Source organism: Rhinopithecus bieti, unplaced genomic scaffold (genome assembly GCF_001698545.2).
Source record: "Rhinopithecus bieti isolate Rb0 unplaced genomic scaffold, ASM169854v2 scaffold_1530, whole genome shotgun sequence".
Classification (NCBI taxonomy): Eukaryota; Metazoa; Chordata; class Mammalia; order Primates; family Cercopithecidae; genus Rhinopithecus; species Rhinopithecus bieti.
The window spans coordinates 1636553-1659811 of record NW_016803808.1 but is presented as its reverse complement, the minus strand read 5'-3'; the positions used below and the strand labels follow the sequence as shown (position 1 = coordinate 1659811).

The 23259-nt window shown below is 41.8% G+C and overlaps 1 protein-coding gene across 2 annotated transcripts in view; it reads left to right on the top strand.

Moving 5' to 3' along the window:
* Positions 1–713: 713 nt before the first annotated feature.
* The window catches only part of ADAM17 (ADAM metallopeptidase domain 17), a 69838-nt gene continuing 47292 nt past the window's right edge, over positions 714–23259 (top strand). Inside the window, exons 1-4 of one of the 2 annotated variants that reach the window (XM_017853500.1) lie at positions 714–1897; positions 13844–13976; positions 21262–21392; positions 22159–22247. In XM_017853500.1, the coding sequence (XP_017708989.1) occupies positions 1789–1897; positions 13844–13976; positions 21262–21392; positions 22159–22247 (462 nt within the window). In that variant the 5' untranslated portion in view covers positions 714–1788. The remainder of the gene's footprint in view (positions 1898–13843; positions 13977–21261; positions 21393–22158; positions 22248–23259) is intronic. The other variant, XM_017853506.1, reaches the window with a different exon arrangement.

Sequence of the window (23259 nt, the reverse complement as noted above, 5' to 3'; positions counted from 1 at the left end):
CAAAAAATAAATAAAATAAATAAATAAAAGGAAAAGAAAATAAAATGCATCAGGAGCTTTTTTTTTTTTTTAAATGGCATTTACTAACCAGCTAAGTACCTTCTATGAGCAAGGCACTGTACAAGAGCTGTTGAGGATACCAAAATAACATAATCTACAATCTACTAAAGTTATAAGCCGGACAGTATGGTGACTGGATGTTCAGAAAAGAAACCAGATGACATTATTATTGTACACCAAAAAAAGCCCCCCAAAAACCATACTCAACTGTCACATTTTTATGGAATACAATTTTAAAGATTGTATACAATTTGCATATGAAATTTTGCTTACTTTTTAATTAGGTATGCCAGTGAGTATGTTTAATACATTTTATATCTCAGATGTACAGACCAGGTCTGGTTGATTTTAGCCAACAACGTATTGTTGAAAAAGATGCTATTTTACTGCGGCAAATCACCATTAACATTAATTTTAACCACAGTTTGAGTATTTTATTAGGAATAAGGCTTGAAACTTGAATAGGACTAGTATTTTATTCCTAACAATTTACCATTTCATAATAAAGGCTGTCTCACTCTTAAGAGGAAAACATATTATGTCCTACTCTTATAAACTTTGGTTGAACTAAATAAAACAGCAACATGTACCCAACGTTTTTAGATTTTTATTCAGTACCATAAACACTAAATTATACAGAGCTAAAATCATGCAAAAGATTGCAAAACAAACTGCCTTGGGAAATTTCCAGTCTAAGCTAAATGGACTAAGTATAGGATTGAATTTTAAGAAGTTGGTGGGAAGATTCCAGCTCTTGTACTCACAGGTAAGGTCCCAGGATTCTATTTGTTGAAATGTCTGCAGACCCACTCCCTACAGCAGGGGCATGGAGCAAATGTGCATTCAGGAAGTGCTTATTAGTCCCCCCAAAGCCTTTTTCGTGACAACAGACGGATGGAGGCCTCAGACGACTCTGGCGGTCAGACCCTGAACCAGATGCCTGAGCTGCGCTCGGAAGGCTCGTCTCGCAGGAGCTGGCGAGTGGCGAGGACTTCGGAGGCTGGGTTCGGGGCCCGGGGGGGGTCTCCGTCCGCAGGGCACTCTGTAGCTCGATTCATGTCCCCGCCCTCCCACCTGAGCACACTAGGCAGACACCCTGCGGCAACGGGCTAGTCGCGCCTCCTCAGCCGCCCTGGGCCGGTCGCTGGGCCCCAGGCCGCTTTTTACAGCTCCTTTAATAAAATGGACAGCAGGGATCCTAACCAGACGTGGGCACCAAGACAAAGGAGGTGGCAGACGCGACTGAAGGCCTGCTCGCTATCTCCCGCCTCCCCAATCCGCGGTCACCCGGGGACAAAGGCCACGCCGGACTGGGTGGAGTTGGGAGGTCTACGTCTGCGTCCAGTAAGGCGCCGGGCGAGCCCCAGCTGGACGCCACGGGCGGGGCCGAACGCGACAGCCGACCACAGAGACCCGCGGCGCACCGGCATGGGGCGTGGCAAGCGGAGCCTCCCGTGATGCCGCGCGGCGGCCGGCTTCCGGCTGTGGGTGGTGTGGGGGAACAGCAGCGGCCGGAAGCGGGCTGAGCCGGCCTCTGGTAACGCCACCTGCACTTCCGGAGGCGTCGATCCTGGCGGTAGAATCTTCCCAGTAGGCGGCGCGGGAGGGAAAAGAGGTTTGAGGGGCCAGGCCGGGCGGATCCCGTCCTCCCCCGATGTGAGCAGTTTTCCGAACCCCCGTCAGGCGAAGGCTGCCCAGAGAGGTGGAGCCGGTAGCCGGGCCGGGAACATGAGGCAGTCTCTCCTATTCCTGACCAGCGTGGTTCCTTTCGTGCTGGCGCCGCGACCTCCGGACGACCCGGGCTTCGTCCTCCACCAGAGACTCGGTAAAGACCCAGGCGAGTTGGCTTAGGCGGCTCATGGAGCGCTCGTTGGAGGGAAGAGCAGGGGAGCTGGGTCTATCAGGTGTTTGGGGGCGGGGTATTCGCGACGGTGGCGCGTCCCTAAGCTTTCAGTGTAGAAGGGGGTGTGGCTCTCGGAGTTTGGGGAAAGAATAAAGGAGATGGGCCTATCTCTGAGTGGGAAAGGGCTACTGGACGGGCTCCATGTAGTGACTGAGCGCCTGAGAGGGGTTTGCTCCCTAGGTTTGTGTTTGGGGAGGGTGTTGGGAAAGCGGTAAGGAGTGGGGCGGCTGGATCTTGTTTGGAGAGGGAGATGTGGTCAGGGTTCCTGCCTTAGTAAGGAACAAATCTAGTGTTGTGTGTTTCTACCAGAGGCAGAAAGGAAGGGCCCAAAGCTCCAGATTTCTTCCTGGTCCTCTGAGGAGGGAACTAGAATTTCTGCTGTAGGAGGTACTTATGCAGTAATCTGGTTGGGAGGCGGAGATTGGAGTTGGAGTCTTAAGAGTTGTGTTTTTGCGAACATCCTAAGCACGTTCTTGGTTATTTCAATTGTAGCTTATTGGAGGTGCTTGGGAGATGGGGGAAGGCGGAAACCTGCTAAGCCAACTCGTGATGCTGCCACTGTGAACGCTTTCCTTGCACTTTTAAACAAAGAAATTATCAGGAATGACGAGTTTGATCAGTTTAGAGGCTAGAAAGTATAGGGTTCCTATTTCATTAGATTTTCCACAGAGATTGGATTTTAAAGATGGACATGCATTAAGGGATCTGAACTTTGGTGGAAGTAAGTTTGTGTGAACTTTTAGTGTATTTTAAGATCCTTTTATCTTCCAAAAATTGACATGTAAGACACTTTGATTAGTAGTAATAAAGTGTGAAATAATGTTTTCCCAGTGTGAAATTGTAGGCTTGCATGGTTATACTGGTCCCCAAATTTCACCATGATAACGTGTAGTATTTTTTTCTTTGTATTTAGTGGACAGAAATTGTAATGGATTGATATGGATATTAAAGGTGTTGAGAGTGTTATCACTTGTACAGCTGCCTTATGATTATTTCCGATTGAAATGGATTACAAGTGACTCATGAAAGGCAAGGGATCTAGTTAGGAAGTGCTGAGAAGTGGTAAGTCAGTACAAATTGAAGGACATTTTGAAGTAGGGTTGTGGTTAGGATGGAGGGATAGGGTAAGGGTCTTCATTTTAAGGATAAATGTTAGTAAAAAGAATAAATGTCTATTTTGAGATGTTAAAATTATATTTGCACCACCCTGACACAACTGTTTCACTTACATTATTAATCTGTTGTTTGCATGACTCCTAAGGAAGCATACAGTTTAAAGAAAAACATTACTTTCTAGATCAATTCATAACATTTGCAGATCGTAAGGTTTTTTTAGACCTCTCCCCCTCCAAGACAGAGTCTTGCTCTGTTGCTCAGGCTGAAGTGCGGTGGCAGGATCTCAGCTCACTGCAACCTCCGCCTCCCGAATTCAAACAGTTCTCCTGCCTCAGCCTCCTAAGTAGCTGGAATTACAGGCATGTGCCACCATGCCTGGCTAATTTTTGTATTTTTAGTAGAGACAGGGTTTCACCATGTTGGCATGGCTGGTCTCTAACTCTTGACCTCCTGATCCGCCCGCTTGGGCCCCCCCGAGTGCTGAGATTACAGGCGCGAGCCACTGCTCCTGGCCCATATGTTTTTTATTTGAAAAGTGCAGAAGAATGCATAGACTTTCCTTTTGTTTTTTTAAACGAAGTGTTTGAAGAACACATACTGTCTGCTAAGTATTATATGTGGCATTGGAAATACAAAGATCAGACGATATCCATCTTCAAATGGTTGTGGCATAGTGAAATAGACATCCATTTAGGACATTTCTAAAACGGCAAAGAGGAGAGTGCTAGAGTATATTATAGCAAGTATTATCACCAAGGGCCACTGGACCCAGCCTAGGAAGCTTAGTGAAGCTTCCTGGAGGAGGTGATACTTGAGCCCAGACTTTAAGGTTAAGTAGATGAAGAGGAAAGATAAGGGCACTCCTGATGGTGGAACTTAGAGACTATTAGGACTTAGAGACTGATATGAACCTTAGAGATCAAGTCTAGTTTTCAAATAAAGGAGGAAGAAAAGTGAGTCTCAGGAAGGTGCTGTCAGTTGTCAGGTTCACTCAGTGATGAACATAGGCCTTGTGGGTATTTTTCTTTTGAAGAATGACTTTTTTTTTCAGTTTGTTTGACAGCTTACGATATAATTTGTTGCTTAACTTAACCCCACCATTAGATTGAGTTGGTCGAGACTAGCAAATAGTTTCACAGTTGAAAAGCATGGTTTATTATTTATTTTTTATGTCTATTGTCCTACAAATGTTACTATACTGCAGTACTAAATATTGATTAGGCATATGACAACATTTTTCTGAAAGGCAAAAAATACATAATAATTGAAGCCTGGCTTTTAGAGTACTCTGTGGGTCACCAAAAATGATTTCAATTGACCTGTTATGAATTGCATAATTTAGGAAACTTATGAGTCATAAGAGCTTAGTCATGATGATATCTTGTTGAAGTTGCAGCTGGGGTGTATAAGTCTCACTTTGATTTCAAAATTGTTTTCCCTTTGTGTTACTTTTAATAAAAGAGGATGTAGTGGGTGGGAGGAAAAAATACAGGTCACCATGAGGGATGAGAAAGTTTATATCTGAAACATGTATTTTGATTTTACCTTGAGGTTATTGGCATGGGGATTCTCCATATTGCAGTACCGATTTCATTATTGACAGCACCATTTTACTCAGTATTTTGACATCTGGCTTTCTCTTTTGATGTTAATTTTGCTTACTGGCTGCATTCCTTTGAAACCTAAATGCTTAACTGCCCTAACTGTTCCAAGGGAGATTTAATGTAACTCTTTTATACTAGTCTAAGAGAAAAACCGTATTTCAAGAGTAGAAAGGAGAGGAGTTAAGCAGAGAATTGTGATGGGGAAACTGGAGAGATCCTTTTGACTTTCACAGGATTTCCTAGAACATTAAATGTAGGTTTCCTCCAAGGCCAATTGTGGTTGATTTTTGGATCCTTCACTATTTTCTTTTGTGAGAATATAAATGTGTACAGCTGGAAGTGTAATGTGAAGAAAGTCTGTAAAAGATTGATAGGAAAGGAGGACAGGAATGGGCTTCATTGAGGTAACGGAAGTGAAATGAAGGGCTTTTCATATATGGGTTGAACATCCCTAATCTGAAATGCTCCAAAATTTGGAACTTTTTGAGTGCTGGCATGACACCACACATTACCCCGAACAAATGATTTTTTCACCATATTAATGGTATATTTTTTGCTGTGTAGTACTTATGTGTGAATAGGTATAAGAAAATGATTACTTATTGGTAGCATGTAGAATCAGTCAGGAATGATGGTGATGCCAAACCACAGATTATATATGTGGGTGGCCGAGACAGTGACACCTTTGCTTTCGAATGCTTCATTGTACACAGACTTTTTTTCATGCAAAAAAAGTTACTTAAAAATATTGTTGAGGCCGTACGTGGTGGCTCACGCCTGTAATCCCAGCACTTTGGGAGGCCGAGCTGGGCGGATCATGAGGTCAGGAGATCGAGACCATCCTGGCTAACACTGTGAAACCCTGTCTCTACTAAAAATACAAAAAGTTAGCCAGGCGTGTTGGCAGGCGCCTGTAGTCCCAGCTGCTTGGGAGGCTGAGGCAGGAGAATGGCGTATACCCAAGAGGCGGAACTTGCAGTGAGCGGAGATCGGGCCAGTGCACTCCAGCCTGGGCGATAGAGCGAGACTCTGTCTCAAAAAAAGTAAATAAATAAATGAAACATAAAGAATTTTATATTTAGATTTGGGTCCCATCCCCAAGATACCTCATTATGTATATGCAAATATTTTAAAATTTTAAAAATTCTGAAGAATGAAACATTTCTGGTCTCAAGCATTTTGGATAAGGGATGCTCAATCTGTATCTCTTTATTTACTCCTAAAATCAGCCAAGGAAATGGGCATCTCTCTGTTCCCCCCGTTTCCTTTTTTGTTGTTGTTGTTGTTGTTACATGAGTTGTACTGGTTTCACTTCATTTGACAGTGTTCTGCTAATGACTAGACATGTATCTCTGACCTAGACTCATTCTCTGGAGCTCATATTCAGCTGCTCATTTGGCACTTCAAATATAACATGTCCAAAATTAGTTACCCTTTTTTTTTTTGAGAAGGAGTCTCACTCTGTCACCCAGGCTGGAGTGTGGTGGCACAATCTCGGCTCACTGCAACTTCCGCTTCCCAGGTTCAAGTGATTCTCGTGCCTCAGCCTCCCAAGTAGCTGGGATTACAGGCACCGGCCACCACACCTGGCTAAGTTTTTTTTTTTTTTTTTGTGGAAGGAATCTGGGCTCTGTCACCCAGGCTGTTAGTTTGCTTGTGGCCGGATCTCAAGCTCACTGCAAAGCTCCGCCTCCCGGGTCACGCCATTCTCCTGTCTCAGCCTCCTGAGTAGCTGGGACTACAGGCGCCGGCCACGGTCGCCAGCTAGTTTTTTTGTAAGTTTTAGTAGAGACGGGGTTTCACCGTGTTAGCCAGCGGGGGATTGGTCTCAATCTCCTGACCTCGCTGATCCGCCCGTCTCGGCCTCCCAAAAGTGCCTGGATTGACAGGGCTGAGCCACCGCCGCCCGCATGAGACTCCATCTTAAAAAAAAAAAAAAAAAAAAAAAAAAAAAAGACAAAGAGTAGAATGAGTATCGGATACAGGTTTAGCCTGGGACTAGGCAGGGCTGCTGGTAATTGTGGAAGTTGTCTCATTGCCTAACCTGAAACTTGCATCCTGGTTACTTGTCTTGCTGAAGAGCCTTGGCTCAGGTTAAGTCCTGGGTCTGTTGAGGAGCTCTTGATAGGGAATTAGTTGAAGCAGCTCATACTCCAACCTCCTTTACTGGTATAAATTCATAAAATTGTTTAGTTCCCAGGCTCTGGGGTCCCTGGCCTAGCAGAAAGCACTGCTCCCTTTTTCTCATTCCTTAGTCCCAACAACCCGCACCTGGCACTTATTACACGTGGCCTGCTTCCTTGTCCTGTGTGTTTGGGGAGTGCTGAAGAGGAAGGCTTCTGTATCCTTAGCACAAACACAGTAAACACCTCACAGCAGTATGGGGTTTATGTTTTCCATTTCTGATATCAGAAGTAGGAGCATGACACTGATAGTGTCTTTTTGGGGGAACTTTTTGTACTTTATGCAGCAGATCAGTGAAGAGTGAGCAGAGTACCTTGGGGTTCTGCAGTACACATGCAAGTAGTATTTTAGGAAAATGCAGTTTGCTGCAAAAATAAAAGAAATTGATATAAAAAATCCAGAAGCCGGGCACAGTGGCTCACAACTGTAATCTCAGCATTTTGGAAAGCTAAAGGGCAAGGATCACTTGAGCCCAGGTGTTTGAGACCAGCCTGGGCAACATGACAAGACCTTGTCTCTACAAAAAAATAGATACAAAAATTATCCAGGTGTGGTGGCATGTGCCTGTGATCCCAGCCACCTGGAGGATTGCTCATGCCCAGGAGGTTGAGTCTGCAGTGAGTGGTGATTGTGCCCTGCACTCTAGCCTGGGCTGTAAACAGAGCGAGACCCTGTCTCAAAAACAAAACAAAACAAAAACCCACACGTTTCCAGAACCTTCTCATATAGCACTTTATTTACATTGTTCTTAAATACATTTGGGACAGTTATATACATACCACTATACATATGTGTATATGTGTTGATATACACACAAAATTATATACATAATTTTTGGTTTTGAGACGGAGTCTCACTCTGTCGCCCAGGCTGGAGTGCAGTGGTGCGATATCAGCTCACTCACTGCAACCTTTGCCGCCCAGGTTCAAGCGAGTCTCCTGCCTCAACCTCCTGAGTAGCTGGGATTACAGGTGCCTGCCACCATGCCTGGCTAATTTTTGTATTTTTAGTAGAGACTGGGTTTTACCATGTTGGCCAGGCTGGTCTTGAACTCTCCACCTTGTGATCCACCTACCTTGGCCTCCCAAAGTGCTAGAATTTCAGGTGTGAGCCATTGTGCCCTGCCATATACATAATTTTTTAAAGTTTTACGATTAGTTTGAGCTTAAAAATGTCAGCTCTGGGCTTATTGAAGAAAATGTGGGTATACTTTACGTCGGTGCATTAAAGTCAGTGGCCACAAAAGCTTATCCCAGAGATAAAACAATTCAGATAGAAGTGGGGGAGTGGAAGGTTTATCAGATCTTCTGTAGGCAACTCCACAGCTACAACCAGAAGGCTATTTTGTTACAGGCCTGAAAGCCTGATTTTCTCTTTGTTCTTCTTTGAAAAACTTTAGAAGGAACAAAGTATTGGCTACTTTTTACCACTGATGCCAGTGTTAAGAATCTTGTGATTACGTAGATTTACTCTCCCTGCTGAAAATCACTGTATGGCTCATCAGTAACACAACTGCAGACATGATGACTTAATGCAAAGGAAGTCCTATGTAAATGAGCAATGAAATTGCAACTATATATAAGGAACAAAATAGAATATGAAACTCCAGAATCTTTTTTTTCATTTTCTGTTTTTCCCAAGGCTCTGTCATTCAAAACTCCAGAATCTTTCAGCATCCAATTGCCTCCCAATATCAGCCCCTCTCACTTGTTTTTTTTTTTTTTTTTTAAATCACAGTGAGCCACAACCTTAGGAGTCTTTTAGTGGTTTCTACTTGGTTTGCTTTGCAGCCTACTAGCAGATTTCCTACATTCCAGTCTTCTTCCCCTCTAGCGCATTTTCCACACTGCATTCATTATGAAATTTCTTTCTTTTTCTTTGGGATGGAGTCTCACTGTGTCGCCCAGGTTGGAGTGCAGTGGCGTGATCTCGGCTCATTGCAAACTTTACATCCTGGATTCAAGTGATTTCTCATGCCTCAGCCTCCCAAGTAGCTGGCATTATAGGCACCTGCTACCATGCCCAGCTAATTTTGTATTTTTAGCAGAGACAGGGTTTTGCCACGTTGGCCAGGCTGGTCTCTAACTCCTGACCTCAAGTGATCGCCCGCCTCGGCTTTCTCTTTCTCCCTCTTTTTTTTTTTTGGATTTTGAGACATAATCTGGCCCCGTCACCTAGGCTGGAGTGCAGTGGCACGATATCAGCTCACTGCAACCTCTGCCTCCTGAGCTCAAGCCATCCTCCCATCTCAACCTCCTGAGCAGCTGGGACTGCAGGTGTACACCACCATGCCTGGCTAATTTTTGTATTTTATTTTATTTTTGTTTTTGGTAGAGACGGGGTTTTTCTCTGTTGCCCAGGCTTGTCTTGAACTCATGGGCCCAAGCGGTCTGCCCACCTTGACCTCCCAAGGTGCTGGGATGACAGGCATGAGCCACCACAGCTGGCCCATAATGAAATTTTTAACTTACAGCTATTGCCGTTATCCAAAACCCAGAATGCCTGATTTCCTTCCATAGTCCTCCATGACCTGACCTGTGCCTGACTCTCCAGCCTCACACCTCATCATATTCTCTCTGTATTGCTCTGCACTGCAGCCTCCTTGAGTTGCTTTCACTTCTTTAAGTGTTGTGTTCTGTTTTTTTGTGAACTTCACCATATGTTATGCCCTTGACTTAAAGCCTCTCCTTTCTTTTCCTTCTCTGGGGTGCTGCTTCATCCTTTTGGTCTTCAAAACTGTTTCCCTGGGAAAACATCTTTGACTCAGCAGGCAGGGATCATGCTCCTGCTGTGTCTGTGCATAACTTTCTGCGGCTACTTCTGTCTTGGTCTGTGATGTACTTTATAATAATTTTGGTCTTTCCTTCATTGTCACAATACCGGAAATCTATTTCTTTTTCTCTGTGTTGTATCCTTAGTGCCTGAAAGGTAGGAGCTTCTTAATAAATATTTGTTGAATAATCAAGTAAATGGAGTCTGGTGGAAAAGAGAAAAAATAAGTGTAGAATGTGTGTGCAAGAAAGGAGGGGAAGGGGGATGAAAAAGATAACAAAAGCACATAAAACAACAAATAGCAAAAACTACAAAAAACAAAAAGCAGATGACAAAAAATAAAAAAGATAACAAAATGATGATTGCTGCGGCAACTTGTAGAAAGTAAGGAAGGTGCTCTCATTCTAGAGAGAAGTGGGCAGCCATTGTAGTTTTTTAAAGAGAGAATACGGGCTGGACTTGGTGGCTCACGCCTGTAATCCCAGCACTTTAGGAGGCTGAGGCGGGTGGATCACGAGGTTAAGAGATCAAGACCATCCTGGCCAACATGGTGAAACCCTGTCCCTACTAAAAATACAAAAATTAACTGGGCATGGTGGCGTGCACCTGTAGTCCCAGCTACTTGGGAGACTGATACAGGGGAATCGCTTGAACCCAGGAGGCAGAGGTTGCAGTAAGCTGAGATCACGCCACTGCATTCCAGCCTGACCACAGAGTGAGACTCCATCTCAAAAAAAAAAAAAGTATATGGCCAGGCACTGAGCTGAGATAGACAGTGTGGCAGTGTCTGGTATTAACTGTAATAAACTCTACTGTAAGAAGCAGGTGGTTTATACTTAAGTTTATTGAGAGAATTGGATATGGATAAGAGATAAAAAAAAAAACTCTTGGGAAATGGGGAGAAATATAAATTCTGTTGGAAAGGCTGTAAAAAATTGAGATTACTAATGGTTAGAATTTTGGAAGTGAAGTGCAGTAGAATATTGAGTACCCGAGAGAGGATACTTGTTAGTGAAAACACAATAGCAGTAGTATGTAGCTACAGTTTGGCTCCAAAGGAAGAAATATTTTTACTATAGTTTGTAATGGCTTCAGAATCTCCAATTTGAGATATCCAGTCATTAAAAGAGAATAAATTACAGTTGAAATGCATTAGTTATTTTAAAGTGCTTTAGCAAGTTACATTTAAAAAGTGCTTATTATAGAAAATATACCCAAAATAACCAATGATGTTACTGTCTTATGCTTATTTTTTCTAGACCTATTTTTATACATAGTTAAGATTATACAATATGAATATTTCTGAAATCTATATTTAACATTATAACGTATGTATTTTTCTATGTTCGTTCATTCATTCATTTTTTCTTTTTTTATTTTTGAGACAGGGTCTCATTCTGTCACCCAGGCTGGAGGGCAGTGGTGCAATCTTGGCTCACTGCAGTCTTGACCTCCTGGGCTCAAGCGATCCTCCTACCTGAACCTTCTGAGTAACTGAGACTACAAGCACATGCCACCACGCCTGGCTAATTTTATTTTTACTTTTTGGAGAAATGAGAGTCTCACCATATTGCCCAGGCTGGTCTTGAACTCCATGGGTCAAGCAGTTCTCTCACCTTGGCCTCCCAAAGTGCTGGGATTACAGCCGCGAGCCACCACCCTCAGCGCCATGTTCTTAAAAACCTTTTGTAAAGGACATTTAAAATAGTTACATATTTTTTCCCCTGTCTTTGGAAGTGTTACAACATCCAACCATTTCACAGTTACTAATTTACCTTCATTCTGGTTTTTGTCCTTGAAAATAAGGCAAGGCTGAATAATGAACATCTTTGTGGCTAAAGTTTTTTTCTTTACTTTGAATTGTTTCCTTCCTTTAGCTTAGTTCAGTGGTTTTCTTTTTTCTTTTTCTTTCTTTTTTGTGATGGAGTCTTGCTTTGTTGCCCAGGCTGGAGAGTAGTGGTGCCATCTCGGCTCACTGCAACCTCCACCTTCCAGGTTCAAGCAGTTCTCCTGCCTCAGCCTCCCGAGTAGCTGGGATTACAGGCGTCTGCTGCCACACCCTGCTAATTTTTTGTATTTTTAGTAGAGACAAGGTTTTGCCATGTTGTCCAGGCTGGTCTTGAACTCTTGACTTCAGGGGATCCACACAACTCGGCCTTGCAAGTGCTGGGATTACAAGTGTGAGCCACCGCACCCAGCCAATTCAGTGGTTTTCATACTTGAGTGTGTCAGCATCACCTGGAAGCCTTGTTAAACACAGACTATTGGATCTCACTGGGTGAATTTCTGTTTGAGTAGGTCTGAGGGGAGACCTGAGCATTTGCATTTTTAACAAATTCCCAGGTGGTGATGATGCTGCTGGTTTGGGAACTACACTTTGAGAACGACTGGGCTGTATTATTGACAATGAAATTACAATGTTGAGGTTAAGTTCCTAAGTCAGTAGGAGTGATTATGATCTTGAATGAAACTGAGTTCATGTACCAGCCTGTATCAGGGAAGTTGAAGAACTAAAGGACCATATTGCATTTCAGCACTGAGAATTTGTGCAGTTTGTGAACATGTGAGTGCTGATATGTGCAAGGCTTTTGCTGAGTATTGTGAGGCAAGGATGTTGTAATGAATAAAATATAGCCCTTTTTGGCCCTTTTTTTTTTTTTTTTTGAGACGGAGTCTTGCTCCATCGCCAGGCTGGAGTGAAGTGGCGTGATCTCGGCTCACTGCAACTTCCACCTCCCAGGTTCAAGCGATTCCCCTGCCTCAGCCTCCTGAGTAGCTGGGACTACAGGTGTGCGCCACCACGCCCGACTAATTTTTTGTATTTTGGTAGAGACCGGTTTTCACCATGTTGGCCAAGATGGTCTCGATCTGCTGACCTTGTGATCCCCCTGCCTTGGCCTCCCAAAGTGCTGGGATTACAGGCTTGAGCCACCACGCCCAGCCCGGCCTTCCCCCCGCCCCCCAGAGATGGAGTCTTGCTTTGTCACCCAGGCTGGAGTGCAGTGGTGCAATCTCAGCTCCCTGCAACCTCTGCCTCACAGGTTCAAGCAATTCTCCTGCCCCAGACTCTGGAGTAACTGGGATTACAGGTGTGCACCACCACGCCCGGCTAATTTTGTATTTTTAGTAGAGACAGGGTTTTGCCATGTTAGGCTGGTCTGGAACTCCTGGCCTCAGGTGATCCTTGGCCTCCCAAAGTGCTGGGATTACAGGTGTGAGCCACCAGGCACGGCCTCATTTGAGGAAACTTTTGATATCAGAATCTTAGGTTTTTCATTAGAGATTGCCAGATTTCCATATTCCTCTGGAAGGTGAAGGCCTAATTGCTAACATTCTGGAAGCCAGTTAGGGTAGGAGGGTAGGGTATTGGGTAGAGGATAAAGAAGGGATTTGGGAAATGCGGGGGTAGGGGGATGTCTCTTGGCAGTTGTATGGTTAAACTGAGTTTTTGTTTTATTTATTGATAGGTGTTTTTCAGGTAGATGCGATGTTTTGATACCTGTATGCAATGTGTAATGATCAAATCAGGGTGATTGGGATACCCATCATTTGAAACATCTTTTCTGTGTTAGGAATATTACAAGTCTTCTAGCTATTTTGAAGTATACAATAAATTATTAACTATAATTTCTGTACTGTACTATCAAATGTTAGAACTTATTAATCAAACTGTATTTTTGTAACCCTAACCACTTTCTCATCTCCACCACTCCCACTTCCCTTCTCAGCCTCTGGTGACCATCATTCTGCTGTCTACCTCCACGAGATCCACTTTTTTAGCTTCCACACATGAGTGAGAGTCTTTCTTTTAAAACTGGTTTTGTGAGCATATTTAACATTAGTAGCAATAAACTTGTATTTTCAGCTGCTGTTGCTGTATTTTGAGGACCTTCTAAGTCCATTGGAAGGATTTTGAATACCGTAGTGTCTGCAGTGATATTTGTTGAAAGAAAGGGAAAGCATCAGTGCAAATATTTTTAAACAGTTTTAAAGAGACTTAAGTCACCCAATTTGTTTTCTAAAATCCTTCTAATTTTGGAAGAGGCAGTGGAGTTTCTGTTGATAAAAAATGATTTTTAGTTTGTGCTTGGCACTTCCTAATGGATTACATCAGGAAAGATTTATTGTCTGGCACTCTCATTTTAACGATATTACAATTGATTATTAGGTTTAGATGCTAATACCTTTTTTACCTTTATTTCAGAGAAGCTTGATTCTTTGCTCTCAGACTACGATATTCTCTCCTTATCTAATATCCAGCAGCATTCTGTAAGAAAAAGAGATCTACAGACTTCAACACATGTAGAAACACTACTAACTTTTTCAGCTTTGAAAAGGTAATTTGAATTATTCATGGAATAATGTTGGGGCACTGGGGGCTTGGTTTAGCAAAAACAAAAAAGTAAGGGTATCTACTGAAATCTTGGGAAATTACATTTTAAAGATTTGTAATTAATGTAATTATAGTCTGTTATATATACAGTGGTTTTGAAGTATAATGCTTATTCTAAAACTCATACTGGGGCTGGGTGCAGTGGCTTACGCCTGTAATCCGAGCACTTTGGGGGGCCAAGACATGTGGATTGCTTGAGCTCAGGAGTTTGAGACCAGCCTGGGCAACATGGCAAAACCCCGTCTCTACTAAAAATACAAAAATTAGGCATGGTGGCATATACCTGTAATCCCAGCTACTTGGGAAGCTGAGGCAGGAGAATCGCTTGAACTGGGGAGGTGGAGGCTGCAGTGCGCCGAGATGGTGCCACTGTACTCCAGACTGGGCGACAGAGTGAGACTCTATCTCAAAAATAAATAAATAAATAAATAAAATAAAGTTCATACTGATGAGTATTTTTAAAAAAGTAAATAGGTGTTGCAGAGGTCTTAATGATGGTAATGATGTTTCGAAAATTCTAACATAATTTTAGTTAATTGAATGTTTATAAAACCTTTCGTTTTTGTTGCTACTTTAGAACCATCAGCCATATGCTAAATATTATCTTTACTTGATGTATGAAAAGATAAAGATTTTGTTCAGGACTCCACAGCCTGGTGGCGAGCTGGGTCTAGAATTTCGTGTTCTATTTATTTACTTTAGTTAGTTTCCAGGATTCTTTAACCTGCTTCATATTAATTTATTTTTAAAGACAGGGTCTTGCCTTGTTGCCCAGGCTGATCTTGAACTCCTGGACTCAGGTGGTCTTTCCATCTTGGCCTCGCAAGGTGCTGGGATTACAGGTGTGAGCCAACATGCCTGGCCCAAATTTAATGTTCTTTCTACATTGAGTTCTTCTTACTTCTTAGCATAAATTGATTGATATGTTCTGTTTCAGAAGTGATTTTAATACCATGTGTTGTTTTGCACATTGAAATGTTAGATAATTGCAGGCCTCTTTTAAAAGTCTTTAGGGGCCGGGCGCGGTGGCTCAAGCCTGTAATCCCAGCACTTTGGGAGGCCGAGACGGGCGGATCACGAGGTCAGGAGATCGAGACCATCCTGGCTAACACGGTGAAACCCCGTCTCTACTAAAAAAAATACAAAAAAATAGCCGGGCGAGGTGGCGGCGCCTGTAGTCCCAGCTACTCGGGAGGCTGAGGCAGGAGAATGGCGTGAACCCAGGAGGGGAGCTTGCAGTGAGCTGAGATCCGGCCACTGCGCTCCAGCCTGGGCGGCAGAGCGAGACCCCGTCTCAAAAAAAAAAAAAAAAGTCTTTAGGAAGCTTTATTCAGTATCAAAAAACAGACACATGGAGAATGTAAATTGACTGAATTATTCTTTATTTTATTTTATTTTATTTTTTTTGAGAATCTTGCTCTGTTTTCCAGGCTGGAGTGCAGTGGTATAATCTTGGCTCACTGCAACGTCTGTCTCCTGGGTTCAAGTGATTCTTGTGCCTCAGACTCTCAAGTAGCTGGGACTACAGGTGCACACCACCACGCCTGGGTAATTTTTGTATTTTTAGTAGAGACGGAGTTTTACCATGTTGGCCAGGCTAGTCTTGAACTCCTGACCTCAAGTGATCCACCGTCTCGGCCTCCCAAAGTGCTGGGATTACAGACATGAGCCACTGCGCCTGGCCATCTGCGCCTGGCCATCTTTATATAGGACAAGCCTTCTCAACTGTGTTAAAAAAATAAAAGGAATATGTGCATCTGGTTTAAAAAACAAGCCATGGAGGATATACAGAGTTTTTACTTCTAACTCTGTTACACTTCTCAGACCCAGAGGGGTTTCCTGTGTAAACTTCAGATTTTTAAATTAAATTAAATTAAATTAATTAATTAATTTATTTTTTGAGACAGAGTTTTGCTCTTGTCGCCTAGACTGGAGTGCAATGGCACGATCTCAGCTCACTGAAGCCTCCACCTCCTAGGTTCAAGCGGTTCTCCTGCCTCAACCTCCCTAGTAGCTGGGATTACAGGCGCCCACCGCCACGCTCCAGCCCACTAATTTTGTATTGTTTTTTTTTTTTTTTTTTTTTTTTTGAGACGGAGTCTCGCTCTGCTGCCGCCCAGGCTGGAGTGCAGTGGCCCGATCCTCAGCTCACTGCAAGCTCCGCCTCCCGGGTTCACCATTCCCTGCCTCAGCCTCCCAAGTAGCTGGGACCACAGGTCCGCCCGCTCACGTCGCCCGGCTAGTTTTTTTGTATTTTTAGGAGAACGGGGTTCACCATGTTAGCCAGGATGTGCCGATCACCCCCCCTCTGACGTGATCCGCGACCGTCTCTTCGGCCTCCAAAGTCTGGATTACAGGCTTGAGCCCGCGCCCGGCTAATTTTTGTATTTTTAGTAATGAGATTGAGAGTTCACCATGTTGGCCAGGATTGGTCCTGAACCCTGACCCAGGTGATCCACCTGCCTCGGGCTCCCAATGTGCTGGGATTACAGGTGTGAGCCACTGTGCCCGGCCCAAAATATTTTAATGCATATTTTTTGCCTGTAGGTCTGTGTGTGTGTGTGTGTAGGTGATATAGATAGCATATTTTACCTCATTTTCTTTCCTTTTCTTGTTTTTTCTTTTTTTTTTTTTTTTTGAGACGGAGTCTCGCTCTGTCGCCCGGGCTGGAGTGCGGTGGCCGGATCTCAGCTCACTGCAAGCTCCGCCTCCCGGGTTCACGCCATTCTCCTGCCTCAGCCTCCCGAGTAGCTGGGACTACAGGCGCCCGCCACCTCGCCCGGCTAGTTTTTTGTGTTTTTTAGTAGAGACGGGGTTTCACCGTGTTAGCCAGGATGGTCTCGATTTCCTGACCTCGTGATCTGCTCGTCTTGGCCTCCCAAAGTGCCAGGATTACAGGCTTGAGCCATCGCGCCCGGCCTTTACCTCATTTTAAACAGCTGCATAAATATTCCTATTGCATAGAACTGTAACAACATACTGACTAATACACTACAGATGGATAGTGTTTAACCAAAGTGATTTTTTTAATATAACAAACAATGCTCTAGTGAGTATCTTTGTAAGTGTATACCTTGGTGAGGTGTTTTTATAGGATATATTCCTAGAAGGAGAATTATTGGGACAAGGATATGTATACTATGTTTATTGATATTACTCTTTCCTCCCAAAGAGATTTGACCAATTTATTCTTCCAGCAGCAATATATGAGTTTACCTGTTTCCTGTTATCTTTGCCAATACTAGGTTTATCAGCCTTTAACTTTCACCCCTCTAAAGGGGATGGTATTTTATAGTTGTTTTGATTTTCATTTTTTGTGACATTGAGCATCTTTTTAATTTCTATTTCTGTAATTTATATTTCTGTAAACTGCCTTTTTATATCTTTTGACTATTTTTCTATTGAATTTGTCTAACTACTGAATTGTAGCAGTGCTTAGTATATTAAGGAGATTGGTCCATTGTCATATGGTTATTTTAGGCAAATTTTTAATGCAAATTATTTTAATTTTTCCTAGCTATTGTAATTATCCTTAGGTTATTTTTTAATGACTTCTTTCATTAGATTTTAGGTCAGAATATTACAGGATTGGTTATTAGCTTTCAACTTAACACCAAATTTGAGCAGATTGGTAATAGCTACAGTTAATCAGGTGCTTATTTTCTGTAATTTACTGGCACGTTACAGAAGTTATCTCTAAAAGTGATTCCTTTTTTGAAGGAACAACAACAACAACAAAAACAAAATTAAGGCTTAGAGAGCTTAGTGACTTGCCCAAGACTACTCAGTTAGTAAATGACAGATGCAAGATTTGAACAAAGGTTGGACTCCGAGGCTTGTGTTATTTCTGCTATACTGGTGGGGAATTTGGTGAAGAAGTGGATATGATAGCAAGAGATGAGTAGGAGCAAAGGAAGAGTGAGGAAACTATAAAATGAAAATAACTCAAAGTTTAGCTTTTTGGGTTTCTTTTAAAGTTGGGTTTGAGGTGGCCTGTAGAATCCGTATTCTAGAGGCAAAAACTTCCATAGCCTTATATATTTCTCTTTCAAATTTGGTAGATGACATTGATTCCTTAAGAAAATATTAAATTGTAGCCACTTGTTATCTTTTCTCTGTGTAAGAAAGCAGGGAAGTATGTAATTTGTTTTACAAAGTTTCCATACGAAATATTTAATGGGAAATTTATCTAATAGTCTATGGAATTTTATACCAGGGTGTTTTAAAATAGGTTATTTCCTTTAATCCCCAAAACCATTCAGTTATTAGGTGATATTATTTCCATTTGTAGATAAATACTTAGGATTCAAAGATTAAGGCCAAAGTCAGACAGTGAGTAAATGAAGGTAGGACTTAAGCCAAGTTTGTCAGACTCCAAGCCTTTCTTTTCTATCATATTGTGTTATTAAAGTTTAAAACAACAACAAAAACAAAGATAGCTGAAATAATCAGTTTGTTTCAGGGCTGAATTAACTCTGACACCACTCATTACCTGATGGTAAATGAGAAGATTCTGTTTTTTGATAGCAGTGGAAGGCAAAGTAATTCAAACTAAGCTCATTGCATTAAATTTGGACGTAACTATTAGAGGTTCAAAAAGCTTGGAAATACTGAGAGGTTGTATGAAGAGTTGAAGTAACTTAAGAAAAAAAGAAACTTGTTTAAAATTTGCCTTACAGGTTTCATTTCCTTTTTGTTATAAATCAAGAAATTATTGATTTTAGATAAATTACTGAATTAGAAAATTATTGATTTAGATAAATCAAGAAATTATTGATTACAGGCTGGGCGAGATGGCTCATGCCTGTAATCCCAGCACTTTGGGAGGCCGAGGCGGGTGGATCACGAGGTCAGGACCATCCTGGCTAACACGGTGAAATACAAATAATATAGCTAAAAATACAAATAATTAGCTGGGCGAGGCGGCAGGCGCCTGTAGTCCCAGCTACTTGGGAGGCTGAGGCAGGAGAATGGCGTGAACCCGAGAGGTGGAGCTTGCAGTGAGCCGAGATTGCGCCACTGCACTCCAGCCCGGGTGACAGAGCAAGACTCCGTCTCAAAAAAAAAAAAAGAAAAAAATCAAGAAATTATCTTATTTTAAATAATGAAAAGCTGCAGATACTGTTTTGATACTTTTTTGATGTTGCCTGAAGTTTTTTGGAAAAAGTTAAATGTTTCTCCTAAAAGTGAAATATCTCAGATTATTTGAGGAGGTCTAGAACTGATAAAGAAATGAAAGTGATATACCTGACTAAACGGACCATTAAAAATGATTAGGAAAATAATGTTAATTCAAACTGGTTAGCTGGTCTTTAGTTACTGTAAATTCTTAAGTTGAAAGTCAGAAAGATAAAATGTTAAAGAAATTTGTAAGAAAATGACTTCACGTAATTTTGGGAGGATAAAGCAAAAGAAGTTTTGACATATTCTGTTGGAAGTTTTGTGACTCAAAAGCTAATACTGGAAAATCAAAAAACATGAATTTTATCATTGCTTGGTCTTTAGAGCAGATTCTTAATGTAGCAAATGAAAAATGCAGTTCCATTGATTTCTTTCTGAAAAGAACATTAAGTAATATTGCAACTCTTAGCTTTCAAACAAAGTAATAAGACATTTATAGTAAGTATGCTTTTGAAAGTTCTCAACACAACTGGAGGGAAAAATCGTAATGAGAATGTGTGGGAAGATATGTTTTAGGACAGCAGAAGAAAATGTTCCAAGGATTTACGAAATAATGTTCTATTGTTGTCTTTTCCCTTTGACCATTAAAAAACCGCAAGCAAACTAAAATTACCTTGTTATGCTCAAAAAGTTAAAAATATTTGTTGCCATGGAGATAGTCCCAGTCTAGATTTCTTTCCGGTAGTTTAAAGACTTTCGCAATCCCATGGGGAAGTAATATATTTTCAGTACCACAGCTGACAAAATTTGTTTCTGTGGGTGAGATGAGTAATATACCTTTCTTTGTCTTTGGTGTTCATGGACACATTGAAAGGCTATAAATAATAATGGAGAAAGTCTTGCTCACCACTCCTAGTTCATGTAAGGACCTAAAGTCATAGAAAACAAAAAGAATAGTAGGCCCACTAAAGAACTGGAATGTATCCCTCCCCTCCCCTCTCCCCTCCCCTCCCTCCCCTCCCCTCCCCTCCCCTCCCCTCTTTCCTGTATTCCTGGTGCGAGGAAGTTCTGATGGAGTTTATATTCTAGCTTCTGTCTTGGATACCTTGTATTTATTTTCCTAATGGTAATTGTGGATTACTGTTTTGCGGGATATGTGGTTTTGAGGAGGAAAAAAAGCATGAGTACTTTTTTTGTTTTTGCCACAGAGTCTTGCTCTGTCGCCCAGGCTGGAGTGCAGTGGCAGGATCTCCGCTCACTGCAAGCTCCGCCTCCTGGGTTCACGCCATTCTCCTGCCTCAGCCTCCCGAGTAGCTGGGACTACAGGCAACCGCCACCACGCCCGGCTAATTTTTTGTATTTTTAGTAGAGATGGGGTTTCACCGTGTTAGCCAGGATGGTCTCGATCTCCTGACCGCGTGATCCGCCCAGTGCGGCCTCCCGAAGTGCTGCGATTACAGGCCTGAGCCACCGCGCGAGGCCACATGAGTATTTTTAAATATAGAAAGCAGCATTTATTAATTTTGCACAGCAATAAGAATTTTCTCATAGTCCACCCAGCTTGATAGTTAGAGACAGCATAATACAGGGTTTTGAAATAAACCAGGTTTATTTCCCAGTTTCACCATTTACTAGCTGTGTAACTTTGAGTAGGTTGATTAGCTTCCAAGCCTCAATTTGTACTTGTGTGAAGTGGAGGTAATAGATGCATAGTACCTAACACCAAGTAGGTGTTCAGTAAATGGTGTATAATTGGATTAGTTTTTAATAATGATTTTTTAGATAATCAGGATTCCAACTTAACTATTCAGTCATGTGTATTTCTTTATTATTCAGTATTTTCCAGGAGAGATGAATGTGTAAGTTCTTTGGATATGTTTTCCCTAGTGTGAGTTTATTTTGGTCTGCTGTTTTTATAGCTAAATAAATTAGTCCGTTTGTCTTTACAGGAGATATATTGCTCTAAGTACCTAATAAGACTTTAGTTGTAACTTGCATAGTGTCTTATTAATGTCAATGCTTCTGGCTTTTTAAGAAAGTTTAATTATATGAAAATGAGACTTATAATTTGTGTGCTTAGAGTAAAATATGAATGCATTTTTCTTTAGGCATTTTAAATTATACCTGACATCGAGTACTGAACGTTTTTCACAAAATTTCAAGGTCGTGGTGGTGGATGGTAAAAATGAAAGCGAGTACACTGTGAAATGGCAGGACTTCTTCACTGGACACGTGGTTGGTTAGTATGGAGCTTGTTGGTTTGCCCCTGTGTCTGGTGTGTTAGGTCTCCAAATCTAACTTGATTGCATATTCTTTTCTGGTGCAGGGTAGTGGGGACGGGGTGTCATAGAAGTGCTATTCTTTGCCTGTTTTCTTTGAGGTATATAAGTTTAGAGGTGGAAATATTCTAATAGGAGGAAATGAGTATTATCTAAATGTCATACTAACTGGCTGGTTTAATGATTAAAATTAAATTCCTCTTAAGTGATAGGAATTTAACCTTTTCATCAGTGACTGTAAACTTTCTTTATATTTTAAACAGGAAAGCTTGGAGATAAAATACTTTGTGATCTTATTATGTATGTATTTGAGAAAATCTATCAAACAAGCAATTGCAGTTTACTTTTGACCTTTTCTGCAATGAAAAAACAAATGGCGTTCAAATCCACAAATAGTACAGTTCCTAGGCCTGTACATTCCAAATCATGCTTTCTGTCTCTCTTAGTTCTTCCTTTACCTAAAAGTAGATAAAATTATTCCAGAAGAAAATCTTAGTATTTTGTTTGTTTTGGGAAAGGGATAGGATTCAAGTGACTAAACTTGAGGCTACCCCTTAGGAGGTGAGATTATCCAGCTGCTTTCTTGGGCCTTTATTTCTTGTTTTGCAGAGCTGTCACAGTACTAGGCAAATTCCACCCTGAAGGATTTAATTTTTATTGAGAGTAATGCGTAGTTTCTTATTTGATGTAAGTATCTTTAAATAATAAATTTTTTTTTCTCTTAAGGTGAACCTGACTCTAGGGTTCTAGCCCACATAAGAGATGATGATGTTATAATCAGAATCAACACAGATGGGGCTGAATATAACATAGAGGTAAATTTATATGTGAATTTTTTTTCAGTAGCTTATATCCCTGATTTTCAAAAAGCTGCTCAGTTCTGCAAAGGTGAAAATTAATTATACTTATTTCTTTTCTCTTTTATTTGAAGTCTTTTACCAGGAAGGTAGATTTTTTAAAAAGGATAATCTCTAAGAAGCTGTCTTATGATATACCCTGTATTTCTAAGTACCATAATTGGGATGGATAATAGGAAGAGAAAACTTTCCCTCCTGACTCATTTTTAAATTCTTTCTCAAATAATCAATAAGTGTAAACATCCTCAGAAATGAAAGTGAAGTATTATTTTTCAATTTCTCTTGTTTTTCTGCTGGACACACTGGAAATGCTAGATCAACGAAAGGTGATAGTTCATAGTCTGAGAAGTTAAAGAGGAAGCTAGGAAAGTCAGGTTGTAGCCGGGCGTGGTGGCTCACGTCTGTAATCCCAGCACTTTGGGAGGCCGAGACGGGTGGATCACGAGGTCAGGAGATCGAGACCATCCTGGCTAACACGGTAAACCCCCGTCTCTACTAAAATACAAAAAATAGCTGAGCGTGGTGGCGGGCACCTGTAGTCCCAGGTACTCAGGAGGCTGAGGTAGGAGAATGGCATGAACCCAGGAGGCGGAGCTTGCAGTGAGCCGAGATCGCGCCACTGCTCTCCGGCCTGGGTGACAGAGCGAGACTCCGTCTCAGGAAAAAAAAAAAAAGGGAAGTCAGGCTGTGGTTGCTCTTCCACTGAAAGAGTAGCAGTAGAAATCAAGACCACAGTGGCTGCATTGGTTAAGACACATATCTGTCAGATGCTAGTCTACAAAACAAAACGTTTACTATGTAATTGTGAATTGAAGTTGATTCTGTGTTTCTTGAAAAATGAGAAAACTCTGGGTAGTGGTGGTGATATCACTAAAATGGATCACCTGTGGGAAAACTGAGTCAGATAGGTCAAAATGAAATGTTCAGGTGTATTTGAGTGCTCGATAGGGGTAAAACAGTCTGCTGGAGG